The sequence below is a fragment of the Heterodontus francisci genome, chromosome 10 (assembly GCF_036365525.1).
Source record: "Heterodontus francisci isolate sHetFra1 chromosome 10, sHetFra1.hap1, whole genome shotgun sequence".
Taxonomy (NCBI): Eukaryota; Metazoa; Chordata; class Chondrichthyes; order Heterodontiformes; family Heterodontidae; genus Heterodontus; species Heterodontus francisci.
In genome coordinates, this window is record NC_090380.1 from 75,695,316 (window position 1) to 75,714,766 (window position 19,451).

The following is a 19,451-nucleotide window of genomic DNA, read 5'->3' on the forward strand; positions in this document are numbered from 1 at the left end:
ATCAATTGTTCATTTTAAAACTCAGATTTTTGTTAGCCAAAGGTATTAAAGGATATGGAGCAAAGGCGCATATGGAGTTAGGCGACAGATCAACCATGAAATCATTGAGTGACGGAACAGGTTCGAGAGGCTAAATGACCTACTCCTGTTCGTATGTTCCTATCTTACGCCTCTACTAGTATTGAATAAGGACACAGTTCTAGTTTCAATGCAACAATGATAGAAAGACAGTCCAGTTAGCAGAAGTGATGTATCCAGCCCAGACTCTCCAAGGCCCAGTCTTTCACCCCTTCTGAGGCTTCACCCATGACTTTCTCACAGGCTCAAGCTCCAGTCCCCCATTACTCCCAACTCTTAGGAAACAGCCAGGGGCTAACAAGCTTCCATCTCAGCCCCAGTGCTCTGGTCCCTGCTTCATACACAGTCAAGAAGAAAATAATGTTTCCTGTGCCTGAGTTCGTTGGAATGCCTGGCCACAGTGCATAGAGGAAGACTGGGCAGGGAGATCTCATGCATGTGAGCGAGCCCATCCAATTTTCCTTTGATTTAATGGACATGTAACATAACATTATCCTACCTTCCCAGAACAGATGAACAAAAAAATTCATCCAAAAAATAAAACGCCCAATTTTAACAGAGCAGGATTCTGGTAGATGGGAGTCCAGATGAGTGCCAAACTCTCCACTGACTTCAGTAGCGTGAGACCTGGCCAATTTCAACAGCAGGCCAGAGGACAGGAGAAGAAGCCAGCACCAAAGGGAAGCATGCCAACAAGCCTACACATTCCTTGTGGGGCCCGAAAGAGCATTCATGCTTTTCCTGGTCCCTCAAGAAAAGTAAAAAAAACTTAGCTTAAATAGCGTCCATTTGTCTTGGATCGTCTTCCCGCTGTCTTCACCTGGCTTCCCTACAATGGTTTCCCCTCTCAGATCACAATTAAAATTGCAGTTAGGGTCTAATGACATCATTGGATCCCGATTCGCTTTTTTAAAGAAGGACCCCATTGGTTTCAGTTAGATACCTTTGTCACCTGTTCAGTAGAGCAGATTAAAATTGAAGACGTCTGGATCGAGGAAGGATGTTGTCTGGTAGTCACCCGGCGATGTTTACTGTCCATCCAACTAATTATTTCTGCTGAGCAGGTACTATTAAAATTGCCCCTAAAAATTCTATATTTGTCCTTTATAGTTTACTGTTATTGAAGAGCCGGTCAGAAGAAAAGTCAATACAATATCCATTGCTGGTCCCATAGCAGGTGGTATATTAAAGAAACCAACACGAGGCTTTGAGATGTTTCCAAGAAAGGTGAATTTTGGTATCCTCCAAGAGGGTTTCACCTATACCTACACTGTCTTACTGAAGAATGTCGGAATAGACACCTGCAGGTATTTTATTCTGTTTGTTATGTTCATTTAACAAAGTCAGTTGAGAGTTGTAGTCATTAGGGCACAGAGGGAGGTCCATCAAGTTCATGCCATCTCTCTGTAGAGCTATCCAATCATTCCCAGTCCCCAGCTCTATCCCCGTAGCCCAGCAGGTTTATTTCCCTCAAGTGTCCACCCAATTTCCTTTTGAAATCATTCATCATCTCAGCTTCCACCATGCTTGTAGGCAGCAAGTTCCAGGTCAATAAAATTATAAAATACTGATTACAGTAATTATCTAATTGTCAAACGTCCTCTAAAGGTTCTACTTTCCCTAGCCCTGTACTTGCATCTTTCTCTAGTTTCTCTCCTATTTCTCCTCATACCCTCTCCGAGCTCATCGTGTCCATGAGACCCACCTACTGCTCCCTTCACCCTAATCCCAATAAACTGCTGACCATACAACTTCCCTTACTGGCTTCCATGTTAGCTGATATTGCTAACGATTCTCTCTCTCTTCAGGTAGTGCCCTCTTTCAAAACTGCTGTCATTACCCCTCACCTCAAACAAACAACCCTTAACCCCATTGTTCTCCACCCCATCCCCAACCTCCCTTTCCTCTCAACTCATTGAACATTTGGTCACCTCCCAAATCCATTCCGAACCCCTTGTTTGAATCCCTTCAATCAGGTTTCCACTCCTGTCACAGTCCCGAAAAGTTCTTATCAAAGCCACAAAATCCTATGTAACTGTGACAAAGGTAAACTTTCCCTCCTCATCCTTCTTGACCTGACTACAACCTTTGGCACAGTTGACCACACAATTGTCCTGCAATACCTCTCCACTGCCGTCCAACCGGGTGGGACTGAACTTGCCTGGTTCCATTCTTATCTATCTAATTGTGGCCAAAGTATCGACTGAAATGGCTTGTCTTCCCACTCCCACAGCATTACCTCTGGTGTCCCTGAAGGATCATCAAAAAACATAGCATCAGTTTTCACATGTGTGTTGACAAACCCCAGCTCTACCTCATCACCAACTCTCTTAACTACTCCACTGTTGCTAAATTGGCAGACTGCTTGAGTGGCATTCAGTACTGGATGAGCAGAAATTTCCTCCAATTAACTATTGAGATGACTGAAGCCATTGTCTTCAGTCCCCACTACAAATTCCATTCCGTAGCTACCAACTCCATTCCTATCCCTGGAAACTGAGGCTGAAGTAGACTGTTCATGACATTGGTATCATATTTGATCCCAATATGAGCTTCCAACCACATATCCTCACCATCACAAAGACTATTTATGTCCACCACCGTAACATTGCCTGACCCCACCCCACCTTAGCTCATCTGCTGTGAAACCCTAATCCATGCCTTTGTTATCTCCAGACTTGATTACTCCAATGCACTTCTGACTGGCCTCTCACATTCTTCCCTCTGAAAACTTGAGGTTATCCAAGACTCTGCTGCCTGTGTCCTTACTCGCACCAAGACTCATTCACCCATCACTGGCTCCCAGTTAAGCAATGCCTCGATTTTAAAATTCTCGTCCTTGTTTCCAAATCCCTCCTTGGCCTTGCCCCTCCCTATCTCTGTAATCTCCTCCAGCCCCACACAACCCTCCAAGATATCTGTGCTCATCTAATTCTGGATGAACATCCCTAGTTTTCATTGCTCTCCCATTGGTTGCTGTGCCTTCAGCTGCCTAGGGCCTAGACTCTGGAATTCCCTCCCTAAACCTATCCACCTCTCTACCCTCTTTTAAGACATTCCTTAAAACCTACCTCTGACCAAGCTTTTGGTCATTTGCCCTAATATCATCTTGTGTCTCAGTGTTAAGTTTTGCCTATAACACTCCTGTGAAGTGTCTTGGGATGTTTTATTATGTTAAAGGTGCTGTATAAATAAAAGTTGTGGGTTGTCCCCTGTTGGTTTACAACTTGATCCTCTGTGGTACTATGTACTTTTGTCTGTCTAACAAAATCATCTGGCATCCCACATATATTCCAGTAAGCCAGAGGACAGTGGCAGGCGATCGTCTGTTTAACCTTTGGGTCTTGCTTTTTTTTCAACTAAGTATTGTACAGTGATGGCACACTTCAGTTCATAGGAATAGAAGATCTACTTAGATGAGTGGTTGGAGATATTGAACCTAAATAGAATATCTAGCATAAACCCCAAAACTTAATAAGAGTAATTCTTTCTATTTGCTGAAGGATGTTTACCATTCTTTTAAGAATAATTAAAATTCTGCAATATGTATTGGAAATACTTAATGATCTTGATCTGAAATGGGGTAATTTAAGTGGTACAGTATGAATCTTTAGTATTGTCTATCATTTTTGTCTAGATTTCGAGTGAAGCAGCCTCCACCCAGCACTGGACTCAGGGTGTGTTTTAAACCAGGACCAGTAAGTAGTCAGTCCATTTAAACGGAAATGTTTCAGTATTCATTGCTTAACATATTTTTTAAAACAGTTAATTAGGTCAAACAGCTCTAATACTTTTAGCTGGAGTCATTTAAATGTAGCTGATTAGTTTACAAGATAATTACAGATGAAGAAAGTGATCCAGAAACACTGTAAAGTCCCCATGCTCCCCACCACCTCCCAATGCAGCAACCAATTACTTCTTGATTGATTCTGGTGATTTTGCCACTACAACTCAATTTTTTGCAATTCCATATATTAATCACTTGTGTGAAGGAAAACTTACTGGTATCAGTCATTAATTTGTCATTCACTAGTTTGAACCTCCAGCTCTTTGCTTGCAATTTACTTCAAAATAACTTTCCAGATTTACTTGTTCCATGCAATTAATTATATAGAATTACATAGAATATACAGAACAAAAACAGGCCATCTGCCCCCCCCCCCCACTAGTCTGTGCTAATGTTTATGCTCCACATGAGTCGCCTGCCATTCCATCTCCTAATCTCAGCCTTTCAGATGTCCTTCTAATCTCGTTTTCTCAAGTACTCATCTAGTTTCCTTTTGAAAGCGTCTAAGCAGTTTACCTCAACCACTCCAACAGCCTAACCACTCAGAGTCAAGACCTCTCTCCTTATTTCTCTATTGAATTTATTAGTAGCTGTCTTGTATTTATGGCCTCTAGTTTTGGATTCTCCCACAAATGGGAACATTCCACATCTACCCTCTCCAACTCATTCATAATTTTAAAGACCTAGTTTTTCCATCACTTCTCAGACATATTTTTAAGGGTGATAAGTGCAGGTTTCTCCAGGTTTTCCTCAGACCACTGATTCCAGGGATCGGCCTTTTGGCTCTTCTCTCCACTGTCTCCAGTTTTTGAATGCCTTCTCTGGAGGTCAGTAATCAGAACTGGACACAGCGTGCGAGGTATGATTTGACTAGAGCACAGTACAATTTGGCATGTATTATCCATTTTTTATATTCATTCTCAGGGTATGGGCATCATTGGCAAGAATAGCATTTATTGCCCAGCAACAGTTGCCCCTGCAAAGATGGTGGTGGGCCTTCCCCTTAAAATAATGCTATATGAGTGGTGAAGGTGCTTCTACAATGTGGTTAGGTACAGAGATTCCAGGATTCTGACCCAGAAATAATAAAAGAGTGGCAATGTATGTCCAAGTCAAAATGGTGTGTGATTTGAAGGGAAACTTTGGTGATGGTGCTCCTTTGCATCTGCACTCTTTGTTCTTCTAAATGGTGGAGATCACAAGTTTGGAATGTGTAAAGAGGCATTAGCAAGTTGCTGCTGTACATCCTGCAGCCACTGTACACCTGTGATGGAGGGGGTTGGTGTTCAGTAATCTACTGTTTTGGTTATATATTTCAGGAATTTCCTCTGGGGTTCACCCGACCAACCACTGTAATCTTGTCAGAAACCCTGACTAGGCGCTTAAAGCAGGGTTCCTGACAATGCCAGTTGGGAGCACTGCCCCAGAAAATTCCCAGCAACAGTTCAGTTAGCTTTGGTTACTAGTTGAATATTGTCTTCAAAGATTCCAACAGCTCTTTCAACATCATCCTTAGGTATTTCAACACCATTCAGAGAGTAGGTATATCTCCCATTTTTTTCTTTCTCTCTGCAGTACTCCACAATTGTTCAAATTAGGGCTGAATGGTAGGTTACTGAAAAGTGTAAGGGACCTTGGAGTGCAAGTAAGTAAGGTGGTGAAGAAGGCATACAGCATACTTCCCTTTATTGGCCAAGGCATAGAATATAACAGCAGGGAAGTTATGCGAGAACTGTATAAAACATTAGTTATATCGCAGCTAGAGTACTGCGTGCAGTTCTGGTCATCGCATTACAGGAAGGATTACAGGATACAGAAGAAGTCAATAGGATTATGGGTTTTATAAATAGAGCCGCATGGAAGATGGCAGGATCCCCAAAGACACATTGTACAGCGAGCTCGCCACTGGTATCAGACCCACCGGCCGTCCATGTCTCCGTTATAAAGACGTCTGCAAACGCGACATGAAATCGTGTGACATTGATCACAAGTCGTGGGAGTCAGTTGCCAGCATTCGCCAGAGCTGGCGGGCAGCCATAAAGACAGGGCTAAATTGTGGCGAGTCGAAGAGACTTAGTAGTTGGCAGGAAAAAAGACAGAGGCGCAAGGGGAGAGCCAACTGTGCAACAGCCCCAACAAACAAATTTCTCTGCAGCACCTGTGGAAGAGCCTGTCACTCCAGAATTGGCCTTTATAGCCACTCCAGGCGCTGCTTCACAAACCACTGACCACCTCCAGGCGCGTATCCATTGTCTCTCGAGATAAGGAGGCCCAAAAAGAAAAAGAAAAGAAATAGAGGCATACAGTACAAGAGTAAATAAGGAAAAATATATTTATATAATGTCAAATGAGGCCATATGGGTGGAGCTCAGAAATAAAAAAGGGGCAACCACACTACTAGGAGTGTACTTTGGACCCCCAAATAGTGAGAGGAAGGTAGAAGAACAAATATGTAGGCAAATTTCTAAGTGCAAAAATGGCAGGGCAATAATAGTTGGGGATTTCAACTACCCCAATATCAACTGGTATACAAACAGTGTGAAGGGCACAGAGGGGACAAAATTCTTGATCTGCATTTAAGAGAACTTTTTTAGCCAGCACGTAACAAGCCCAACGAGAGGGGGTGCAATTCTAGATTTAGTCTTCAGTAATGAAGCTGGGCAAATGGATGAAGTAACAGTGGGTGACAATTTTGGAGATAGTGACCATAATACAGTAAGATTTAGCATAATCATGGAAAAGGACAAAGATAAAATAGGAGTAAAAGTTCGAAATTGGGGAAAGGCAAATTTTAAGAAACTGAGAGGTGACCTGGCGAAAGTGGACTGGATACAGCTACTTGAAGGAAAATCGGTGGCAAACCAGTGGGAGGTATTCAAAAGTGAGATACCACAGGCACAGTGTAGGCATGTCTCCACAAAGATAAAGGGTGTAACAGCCAAATCTAAAGCCCCCTGGTTATCTAGAAGCTTACAGGGTAAGTTAAAGCAGCAAAAGAAAGCCTCTGATGATCACAAAAAACTTAATACTGTAGAAAGCCTTCAGGAGTATAGAAAGTGCAGGGCTGAAGTAAAAAAGGAAATTAGAAAAACAAAGAGAAGACATGAAAAATAGGTAAAATCAAAAAAAACCCGAAGATATTTTATCAGTACAGTAAAAGCAAGAGGATAACTAAGGAAAGGGTAGAGCCTTTCAGGGCTGTACAAGGGAACTTATGCGTGGATGCAGAAGATGTGGGCAGGGTTCTTAAAGAGTTTTTTGTCTCTGTCTTCACAAAGGAGAGGGTTTATGTATATAATGAATTAAAAGAGGAAGAGTGTGAAATATTAGCTACAATAAGCATAATGAGAGAGGAAGTACATGAGGGTCTGACATCCTTGAAAGTGGATAATTCGCCAGGGCCGGATGGATTGCATCCCCGACTGTTAAAGGAAATAGCAGATGCACTGAGGATCATCTTCAAATCCCCACTGGATACAGGAGAGGTACCAGACGATTGGAGATCTGCAAACGTTGTACCATTGTTTAAAAAGGGTGCGAGGGATAGGCCAAATAATTATAGGCCTCAGTGGTGGGTAAATTGTTCGAATCAATTCTGAGGGACAGGATAAACTGCCACTTGGAAAGGCACGGATTAGTCAGGGATAGTCAGTATGAATTTGTTAAGGGAAGGTCATGTTTTACTAACTTAATTGAGTTTTTTGAGGAAGTAGCAAGAAGGATTTATGAGGGTAGTGTAGTGGATGCGGTCTGCATGGATTTTAGTAAGGCATTTGACAAGGTACTGTTGTGCCTAACATGCACTCTATTCTTAAAGAATCCGCGGAATCCGATTGGTGAAAGGTATATCGATATTTTATTCGCATACTAAATCATCAAGTACAAGCTCTCACTACTTGTACAGTATCAAAACTCATCAAAGTACAAGCTCTCATTACTTGTACAGTATCAAAACTCATCAAAGTACAAGCTCTCACTACTTGTACAGTATACTACTGTCAAGACACGAGGTGATCAGTGTCGGACTTGCGGCTGCTCTTCTGTTCTCTGAACCCCTGGCTCAGGGTATCTTCTCGAGTGTTCTTCCCTGGGGTTCTCGTACCTTCCCTGGTTTCAGTCAGGGTTTAAATCTTGTTTCCAAGACCTGCCCCTTTTACTTACTCATAGGGGTCCGGTATAATGATAATTCCTTCTTTGGCTCAGTGAGAACCTGTTCAAAACTTCACAGTTTCCCATTGTCTACTATGAGTTTAATCATATCTGGTGTCCATGACGACTCCCTATATCTGCTACGTGCAAGGATAGTTTCTGGGATCCTCCTCAATACCTTTTCTATGCTATCTACAATTCCTCGGCCATCTGTGTGCTGTAGCTCCTTTCTACCCATCCTCCCTATTCTTCAACACACTGTTCGTTGTTGTGTTACTAGCCCCTTTGTTCTAACAAAGTTCTTATGTGTTTTTGCTATATGTGTTTTTACTGGGTCTACAGTCCCCCCTGTGATCCTGCAGGGCTGCGCCCAAGGGATCACACTCCCATGTCCCTTAGGTAGTACACTTGTGCAATTACCATTTCATTTTCAAAGCAAAAGCATAAGCAGTGTAATGTTAAAGTAAGCACAATATACGCATCACTACTACCTAATCAATTGTGCGAACATAATACCATCGCAATTTCATTCTTACAGTACATTGATCATTCATGAACTCATTTTAAGTATATACGAATAGGTTATACAATTACCCTTGTGTTACATAACTAATTGCCTATCCTTTTATGGAGCAAGTTCGAATACTGATTGCCTTTAAGGTAGCTGTCCAACCTGTGTTCATACATCCTCTCACATTCCTTAATCAATTTCTTAAGTTTCCAAATTAAGTGTGTCACATATAACACCACGATACCCAAAACCACTGTCAGGACATGGGAGATAATTCTAAACCAGGGGTGTATCTGCACGTTTGACCCCCAGTTCCATAAGTCCACCCACCAGGTAGAATCGTTTATCTCGTCAATCTCATCTTGTAGCATCTTCGACTGTTGTTTCAGATTGTAGTACACTACAGCAATGGTTTCTAATTGCTGTCTCTCTTTACCCAAGCATGTGGGCAATGGCTGAATAGTATATTCGTATTCCTGGAAGTAATTTATCAAGTTCTCTTTAATACTTTCTGTCGCAGTTATCATTTCTGTCTTACGTTTATGTATGTCTACCAACTCCATCTTCCCTGCTCTGGTTGGCATTTGTGGGTTGAAGCAGAACGTACTGTTGCTCACTGGACAAGTCCGGTTATGTCCATACTGGTATTCCTTCACCCTAGTGGTTAAACAATATCTTCCCTTTTCCATATAGGCCTGATAATGCTTTCCTAGTCTCCATGGTGCAATTTACAGTGGCATTAAATCCACATTTTGACTCTGCTGTTTTATATATAGGATGAGGGCATATGACCACCTGGTTTTCCAGACTACACTCAGAAATGTTGTTCCAACTATCTCCTTTCCAATTTCCACAACATAGGGTAAAATATCATAGTATTTTATGTAACAAAAACAAGAAATGCTGGATTCACTCAGCAGGTCTGGCAGCATCTGTGGAAAGAGAAGCAGAGTTAACGTTTCGGGTCACTGACCCGAAACGTTAACTCTGCTTCTCTTTCCACAGATGCTGCCAGACCTGCTGAGTGAATCCAGCATTTCTTGTTTTTGTTTCAGATTTCCAGCATCTGCAGTATTTTGCTTTTATTATAGTATTTTATGTAATCTTTTCCCTATATCACCCCTATATTTTCTACTTCATATAATTGCATCCCTGACTTATCTCTTGGAATTACAGGAATTCCCAATACTACTCCAAAACTCATAGATCCTGTATTTACACAGTCCTGACCTTTCCATGTCTTAACAAGTTTTCTGAGTTGGCACCTGGTAATTTTATCATTTGTGTGACTAGCTAAGTCCTCAAACTGGGTGTCATTTATCCAAACTGGCACCTGTCCCTCATCAACTTGCCTCAAATTTTCCCGAGTTTGTTCTAACATCCACGAATTGTATTCATTACAAACACTTTCATTATTTGAAATGTCGTGGACCTTCTTTACCTTTTTCTATTATATCATTAATAGTACTTCCAGTACTCTCACCGGTCCTGTCACTGTGTTCGTCAAATCCTGTCCTACTTTAGCTACACCACTCTGTGCCTTTTGTTCCTTTATCAAAATATCTTTTACTAGTTAACTGAGAGTTGTAACCTTCTGGTTCACATTTTCCAAGTCTATAGTATTGACAGTTGAAGTTCCCGTATTAAAGACTGTGGCTGCGTCATTCACTAAACTATGTTTGCGTTTCTTTCCCTTTATTATTCCCTCATCACCAAATTCTTGTCTCAGCAATTGTTGTAGTAATACCTTGTACAACTGTCAGGTCTTCTCAGGGTACCAGTCAGGTAGCTGGATAGCTGAGATATTCAATATTACCGGTACCAACTCATGCTGTATATTATGTACAATTTTATTAGTTTCTAATATTGCAGGTCCATTTTCTGGTCCCACAGTTAAGGCAGGGCAAGGGAGATCAGTCACTTGTGGCTGCTGGGTCGTAACCTTACTCGTTGGTAATTCGATTGTGGGAGTAATCATGGGGGTTGGTGCTTCTTATCTGTTCAATCTCACAACCTGGAATAGGAACTGTCCTTTTTAATTTTCCCCAACACAATAGAGCCATTAACCCCTATCATTATGTGGTTTCACACATATTGATCAGTTTTTACAGTCTTTATCATTGCACTGCCACACAGGGAACTCGGGGGCCCCCTGGTGGGTCCCTTTTGGGCATTCAACACATACCCACTGTCTGATCGTAACGTTTACAAGAACGACCCACCGCAATTCATCCCTGAGGCTCGGATTTCCATCCTCCTGTACATGTAATCCACACCCTGTCTGCCTAATCCCGTCCTCCCCTGTCGAGGAAAGATCAACAAAAATTTTGATTGCTGGTTTGATTGCAGGCTCCTTCCCTTGTACATCCCCCAGTGATTTTGGCACAAAAGGTCCCTGGAGGGCCTTTGCTGTCAAAACCTGACACTCAGGGGTTCACCCTGGTAGAATAAATTGTCCGCCAGGCACATAGTAGTTCTTATTTAGGAGATCATATAAAGGGGCTGGCTTTAAGGCAAATCCATCAGTAAGGTTCCTGCGATACCCAACAAGGCCCAAAAATGATCTCAGAGCCTTAGTATCTTGTGGTAGGGGGAGTTTGAGGATTGTCTGTACTCGCATCTGCTCTATCATGCTTTCCCTGTGTCATTACTATTCCCAAATAGGAAACCTTTTCCTCTTCATTATCTGTGCCTTTTTAGGCTTAACTTTCACTCTGACCTTCTGGAGAAAGGTGGAATATCCACGGACTATTATGAAATCGCTAGGGGAGACATGTCCAGGTGTACTGTTGTCCCTGGAACAAGCGCGCAATTTTATATTGACACTAAAATAAAAACAAAATACTGCGGATGCTGGAAATCTGAAATAAAAACAAGAATCTGAAATAAAAACAAGAACACTAAAATAAAAGCAAAATACTGCAGATGCTGGAAATCTGAAATAAAAACTTTGTGTGACCTTTTTCCTGATCGAAAAGAACTACACTCCATTTTAAACTTTTTTTTCAATCCTTTTGGTATCCTTAGGGTTTGAAAACAGCAAAATAATTAGTAACATTATCAGCTTCAAAGGATAGCATCAGGAAAGACAGCATTTTAGATTAAACTGCACTTGTTTCCAAACTTTTAGCATCTTTTGTAAGAGGTTTCTAATCCCACGATTTTTTTATAACAAAGATGATTCCAAATTCCAATTCACTGCAATAAATATTAAAAAATCAAAACTGCCAATGTTATATGAACGAGTCTTATGTCCGGAACTGAAGACTCCTCCAAAACTTGACATAATAAACTTGAAAGTTCATTGTGGCCACAAATGAAATTTCCAGTTTTTCAACTTAACAGGTCAGTTAACCTTAATAGTATAAACTTAACTCAGACTTCTTAACTACACACAGAACAGAATAGCAAGTGCTTTTTTTTTTAAAGATAGGTAAATTACGTCATTTTTCTTGTTCTTTCCTCAGGCGCCTTTTCAAATAACGGTAATAAAACCAAAAGCTAAAAAAAAAGTTATTTAACATTCTTAAAACAAAAGATTTAACACCAGCTTCATAAACAAACTTTAAACAGACAGAATCTTTCCTATATCTCCTTTGTTTATCCTTCTCTCCCTTAAACCAATATCCAATTCCTGACATTTGCTACTTAACACAGTCAGTAAAACATGTCTTTAAACTGCAAAAAAAAGCAAGAGCAGATTTTAAACTGGAACTCCAATTAAAGCATTGTTGTAAACTTCAAATTGGATTTCTGCCAACCATCTTCAGACCTTCAAGGCTGAAGCTTATCTCTTAGAAAATTGTTCATTGCCTTTCCACAGTTGCAAAACCAACTTTTAAAATAAAAATAAAACTTTAAATTAAAATATAATTCAATTTTATATCCCATTCCTGGGTGCACAATCTTAAATTGAAATGAATACACTCAACAATCACTTTTCACACTCATTCAATTCCAAACAACTTAGAAAATTGATTCCTGTAATGGATTATGAATTCAAATTACCAAAATCTCTGTCAGATTCCCTGTCCCGAGGCCAAGGAACACACAGGTTCAACGAATTCACAACCAAAATATGTTCCCACAAAATATACACATGTAAAAATAGAATAAGTAACAGACTCATTCTTTCAACATCAAGGCCAGACAACAGAGTTAACGACAGTTAGTTCCACAGAACACAGGCTGCAAATCCCAAGGACATTCACTTCATTCGTGGAAGCTTCCAACACATTCGAATCAAAAGAGACATTAACTTGTTTTTACTCACTTGAAATTTCACTAAAACATAGTCTTTTATGTCACTCTGCCATAAACTTTGTCATGGAGCCCTCTGGCCTTATCTGCCAAGTTGACCCGATTAAAATTGCCACTGTCATTATCCTCCCTATCCACAAAAGTGCATATTATGCCCCTGTGTGCTGAGAGTTGAGATTGTAGTTTACTTGTCACCTCCTGACATTTGGTACGATCCGCTGACTGGTACACCTGCTCCTTCTGTAAGCGGGGCAGAACCGTCATTGCAGTCTGTAAGTCAGAGCATTTTTGTTCTGCTCTTGTGAGCTGTTCCTTTGTCTTGTCCACTTCCCTCTCAGCCTTACTGCGACTGTATTCAGCCTTTTCAGCTTGAGATTGGAATTGGATTAAATGCACTACCTGTGCTGAACTAACTGTTTCTGCCTTCAGGGCCCGATCATGCCACTCATTCTTTTCTTTTTCTGACTTTTGCAACTCCTGCTTCAATCTTTCAACTTCACTCTGCACCACCTGTGTTGCACTAACTGACTCTGCCTTCAGGGTCCTATCAAGTGTCCGTTTGGCTTGGTGGGTACGTGCATCCTCCCAATGCTGTACCCCAACGGACCCCGGCCCATGTACTGTTTCACTGCAAACTATATCCACGAGGGCCACTTGCCCTTCAAATATTTCTGGAGCTCCAACTCCCACTATGGCCTGGCCAGGGCCATAATTACTCAAAGGTTCACCATTCCGATCTGTCAGACTTGTAACTTTGTTTATAAGTTAGTTCGAACTCAGTGAGGAAATTCAAAATAACTTGAAATAGCACTACAACCAAGTCCCTGTTTGGGCGCCAATTATGTTGTGCCTAACACGCACTCTACTCTTAAAGAATCTGCAGAATCCAATTGGTGAAAGGTATATCGATATTTTATTCACACATTAAATCATCAAGTACAAGCTCTCACTACTTTTACAATATACTACCTGTCAAGACACGAGGTGATCAGTCTCGGACTTGCGGCTGCTCTTCTGTTCTCTGAGCCCCTGGCTCAGGGTATCTTCTCGAGTGTTCTTCCCTGGGGTTCTCGTACCTTCCCTGGTTTCAGTCAGGGTTTAAATCTTATTTCCAAGACCCGCCCCTCTTACTTACTCATAGGGGTCTGGCATAATGATATCATGATAATTCCTTATTTGGCTCAGTGAGAACCTGTTCAAAACTTCACAGTTTCCCATTGTCTTCTATGAGTTTAATCATATCTGGTGTCCATGATGACTCCCTATGTCTGCTACGTGCAAGGACAGTTTCTGGGATCCTCCTCAATACCTTTTCTATACTATCTACAATTCCTCAGCCAACTGTGTGCTGTGGCCCCTTTCTACCCGTCATCCCTATGCTTCAACACACTGTTCATTGTTGTGTTACTAGCCCCTTTGTTTTAACGAAGTTCTTATGTGTTTTTGCTATATGTGTTTTTACTGGATCTACAGTACCACATGGCAGACTGGTCAGTAAAATGAAAGCCCATGAGATAAAGGGGAATATGGCAGGTTGGATCCAGAATTGGCTCAGAGACAGGAAACAAAGGGTAGTAGTCGATGGATGTTTTTGTGACTGGAAAACTGTTTCCAATGGAGTTCCACAGGGCTCAGTGTTGGGTCTCTTGCTGTTTGTGGTATATATTAATGATTTGGACCTGAAAGTGGGAGGCATGATTGGGAAATTTGCTGATGACACAAAAATTGGCCGTGTAGTTGATAGTGAAGAGGATAGCTGTGGACACCAGAAAGATATCAATGGTTTGGTTGAGTGGGCAGAAAAGTGGTAAATGGAATTCATGCCATATAAGTGTGAGGTAATGCATTTGGGGAGTGCAAATAAAGCAAGGGAATAAACAGGAGGATAGAGAGAGGGGTAGAAGAAGTGAGAGACCTTAGAGTGCATGTCCACAGGTCCCTGAAGGTGGCAGGACAGACAGAGTGGTGAAGAAGGCATATGGAATGCTTTCCTTTATTGGCCAAGGTATAGAATTCAAAAGCAGGGATGTAATGCTGGAACTGTATAAAACACTGGTTAGGCCACAGTCGGAGTATTGCGTACAGTTCTGGTCACCACATTACAGAAAGGACATAATTGCTCTGGAGAGAGTACAGAGGAGATATACAAGAATGTTGCCAGGGCTTGAAAGTTGCAGCTATGAGGAAAGAGGCTAGGGTTGTTTTCCTTAGAACAGAGGAGGCGAAGGGGTGACTTAATAGAGGTGTACAAAATTATGAGGGGCCTAGATAGAGTAGACAGGAAGGACCTGTTTCCCCTAGCGGAGAGGTCAGTTATGAGGGGGGCACAGATTTAAGGTGATTGGTAGAAGGATTAGAGGGGACAGAGGAAAAACTTTTTCACCCAAAGGGTGGTGGGTGTCTGGTGTTCACTGCCAGGAACGGTGATAGAGGCAGAAACCGTCAATTCTTTTCAAAGGTACCTGGACATGCATCTGAAGTGCTGTAACCAGCAAAGCTATGGACCAGGTACTGGAAGGTGGAATTAGATTGGGCAGCTAGTTTTTTCACAATGGGCTGAATGGCCTCCTTATGTGCCGAAATTTTCTGTGGTTCTATAAAACATTGGTTAGGCCCCAATTAGAATACACTATACAGGTTTTGATTTCCCATTATAGAAAGCACATTAAAACCAGAGCATACCATGTATATTCACCAGGATGATACCAGACATGGGAAGCTATGAGTATGAGCAGAGACTTCCACAGCAGCAAAGAAGGCAAAGAGGTTTCTAAAATAATGAAGTGTTTTGATAGTAAATAGGGAAAGACTAGTTCCTGTAGTTGGGCGATCAGTGATGAGTAGTCATCATTTAAAAATAATTACTAAGTAAGAAGTGATGTTGAGAAATATTTCTTTACACTGAGGTTTGTTGGTTCATGAAATGTCTTACTCATTTTGGTTTACAAATATGAAAATGTGATTTATTTTAATCTGTAAAAAGAAACATTGCTTCATATGTTTGAACAGATTTACAATCTGCTTCACTGTTTAATTATTAATCTCACTCTTAAAACAGGCCTGCTTTGCAATGGTAAACGAAATGGTCCAAAGAGCTAATGAACTGATTCCTACCAGCTAAACTCTTTCTTTCCTGCAGGTGGCAGCAGGGTTGGCGACTGAGTTGGAAATAGAGCTTTATGCCATGGCAATTGGTTTGGAATGTCCCGAAGGAGCAGGATACCTTTATCATCACCTAGAAATCCAGACTGAAGTAGAAGAATTGTTCCTCCCCATTATTGCAAATATCTTTTCAAATTTCACTGTCATTACTTTTCTCGGCTAGGTTTGATGGACAGCTCATTGTTATAAGGTCTCAATTTTGAGGACAGAGAGAAGAGGTGGGGTAAGAACGATCTTGATACATCCTTCAGCACTACAAGCACATACTATCCATTGGCTAAGCAGAGAGCATCTTTGGCAAAGGAACATTTTGCTCTGCTAGAATATCTTGTATAAGAATGAAATTTCAAAATACTTAAAACACCTTTATAAGGTAGGGTACACAAGTTTTGGTCTCAACAAGCATAGATGTTTTTGCCGAAACAAAGTTATATCTTTTTTTTAGCCAAATGGGAAATACGGAAAATTTAGTTAGCAATTTAAGTGTAAAGGTAAGTAGCCATATAAGGGGGAAAATATTGTTTTCACCTTTATAAAGCATCAAAATGGATGTGAAATGTTTTTCAGCCTTTGTTCCGGCTGTAGAGGAAGAAGAGTTAACAAGTATGGATAACAATAAAGTGAAAGGAAGTCTTTAGGCACATGACAAAATAGTGGAACAGCAAATCCCCTTAGCCGATAGCCTTTTGTCAGGTATAGAATTGTAAGATACTTGATGCCCCCAGCTTCTCAAGGATTTCCTCTATATAAGGCATAAGCTAGGCATCAACTTTTGACAAGTCATTTAATTCCCTATAATCTAAATAGAACCATATAGTTTTGTCCTTCTAGGGCCCAGGACCAACACCATCATGGTCTCTAGGACAACCATATTACAACGAGGCAAAGCTTTACCATGTTCATGTGATATACTTGATACTTGGGTATGGATTGGGCATCTTGACTACATGTCTACCATTTGTATCAATGTACCATATAAACATATAAGCATACAAAAATGGCTGGCAGAAAAAGAACACCGTTCCATCAAGACTCCACACCATCAAGATACCTGGAGCATCATGAAGAGACACTTCCTACACCCCAACCCTTCCCTCATGCACAGTCATGTAATCTCCAGTGATTGGCAAAAACTCAGGGCCTATAAGGGAAAACAAATCTGAAAAAATTTCTCTCCTGCTCCCTCAGCTGATCAACACCAGTTTAGGAGATCACATTGACCAAGCGTACATTCACTGTTAATCCACTTACCTTTTACATGATGCATTCCCTGCCTCAGCTAAGAATCAGTCCGGCTCTCTCTTGAAATTATGGAAACAGTCAGCACACACCACACAAGTATTCCAGAGGCTCGCTACTCTCTGAGGAAAAGAAGAACCGCCTGACGTTTAGCCTATTTATATTCTTGGATGCTTTAAATGTATGTCTCCTGCCCCGCCCCAATCTATAAAACTGAAATAACCTACCAATAGTTACGCAATGTAACCCTTTCATTATTTTATATACCTCTCAGGTTACTTCTAAGTCGATGCTGCTCGAAAGGAAATCAGTCCAATTCTAAAAGCTAATCTGAGTGACTATGGTTCTTTAAGCTAGGAATCATTCTTGTAGCTCTCCTTTGTACCTTTTCTAAGGCCAATATAATCACCCAGTTGGGTCTAGCTGCTGTCTAACCAAGACCCTATATAATGACTGAATAGTGTTCTTTGACTTTTACAGTATGGTTCTATTGATACAGCCCACTACTTTGTTTGCCTTGCCTGTGGCTTCTTTGCATTAATCCTGAACTTTGAGTTTTCTGGGCACAATAACACCTAAATCCTTTTCTCTCTTGACTGCTTTCAGTATTGTTCCCTGTAAATGATAAGTTGGTCTGAAGTACATGCATCATACTGCATTTATCTAGGTTAATTGCCATTTGCTATTGTTTGGCCCATTGGCCTAGTGCATCTGAATCTTTTGCAGAAGATTGTACTCCTCTACAGACTTAAAACATGAATGAATTTTAGTCTTTACTGCAAAGTTGTTGACTATGCCCCCAACATCACTGTCCAGGTCATTAATAAAAATAATATGAACAGTAGTGGGTCTAACACCAATACCTAGGGAACACCCAAATAACACGTCTCCAGGTTGATCCACTGCTGTTAACTACAACTTCTTACCTGCGGGATTGGAGCCAATTCCTAATACAGCATATCAAATTTCCATCAAGATTCTGTCTTGTGAAACAACTAAGGAAGAGGATGCTGACAAAATATCAGTAGAAGTGAAGATGGTAGAGGTAATGGATGGGGTAAAAATTGAGTGGAAGTATGTACTGGAAAGGCTGGCTGTGCTTTGAATGAATAAGTTGCATATTCCAGATGGTTGCATTCCAGGTTGCTAAGGGATGTGGGGGTGGAGAAAGCAGAAGGGCTTTCCATAATCTCCAATCTTCCCTAGATACAGGGAAGGTTCATCACAAATGTGAGACCCTCATTCAAGAAAGGCTTAAGGACATTCCTTGTAACTACAGGTCTGTCAGTTTAACATCAGTGGTGGGTCACCTTTTAGAAACAATAATCAAGGAAAAGAATCAACAGACACTTGGAGAGGTTTGAGTTAATTAAGGAGAGCCAACATGGATTTATAAAAGACATATCATGCTTGACCAATCTAATTGAATTTTTTGATGAAGTAATAGGGAAGGTTGATGAAGGGAATGCAATGGGTGCTGTCTATATGGATTTTAAGAAAGCATTTGACAAAGTACCACTTAAAAGGCTGGTTAACAAAATTGAGGCTCATGGTATAGGAGGGTCAGTGTGACCTTGCATAAAAATTGGCTTCAGGACAGAAAACAGCGAGTTGTGGTACATGGTACATGGTTGTTTTTCAGACTGGAGGATGGTATGCAGTGGTGTTCCCCAAGGGTCAGTGCAAGGACCACTGTGTTTTTTGATATAAATAAATGACTTGAATCTTGAAATACAGAGTAACATTTCGAAATTTTACAATAACCCCTAAATTGGAGATGTGGCAAACAGGGAGGATGATATCAATTGACTGCAACAGGACACAGATAGGCAAGCAGAATGGACAGAGTAGTGGCAGATGCAGTTTAATACAGGGAAGTGTGAGGTGATGTATTTTGGCAGAAGGGATGGTGAGAAGCCGTATAGACTTAACAGCACAGTTCTAAGAGTGTACAGGGACAGAAGAACCTGGGGGTTCATATGCATAGATCTTTTAAAGTGGTAAGACATAGGTAGAGAATAGTTAGCAAAGCATGTGGGATCTTGGACTTCAAAATTGTGGTATTGAGTACAAAAGCAGGGAAGTTATGCTGAACCTATATAAAACTCTGTTTAGGCCACAACTAGAGTTCTGGTTACCACACTTTAGGAAGGATGTGAGAATCCTTGAGATTTACCAGAATGGTACCAGAGATGAGAGATTTACCAGGTTAGATTGGAGAAATTGGAGTTGTTCTCCTTGGAGCAAAGGAAATTGAGGGTAGAT

The 19,451-nt window shown here is 41.0% G+C and overlaps 1 protein-coding gene across 12 annotated transcripts in view; it reads left to right on the forward strand.

Annotated features, from left to right (window-relative positions):
• Window positions 1-19,451, forward strand: part of spag17 (sperm associated antigen 17) — a 428,416-nt gene that overhangs the window by 402,458 nt on the left and 6,507 nt on the right. For all 12 annotated transcript variants that reach the window (XM_068040791.1, XM_068040788.1, XM_068040787.1 and 9 more), the window contains 3 exons: window positions 1,189-1,385; window positions 3,716-3,776; window positions 15,925-16,069. In XM_068040791.1, the coding sequence (XP_067896892.1) occupies window positions 1,189-1,385; window positions 3,716-3,776; window positions 15,925-16,069 (403 nt within the window). The remainder of the gene's footprint in view (window positions 1-1,188; window positions 1,386-3,715; window positions 3,777-15,924; window positions 16,070-19,451) is intronic.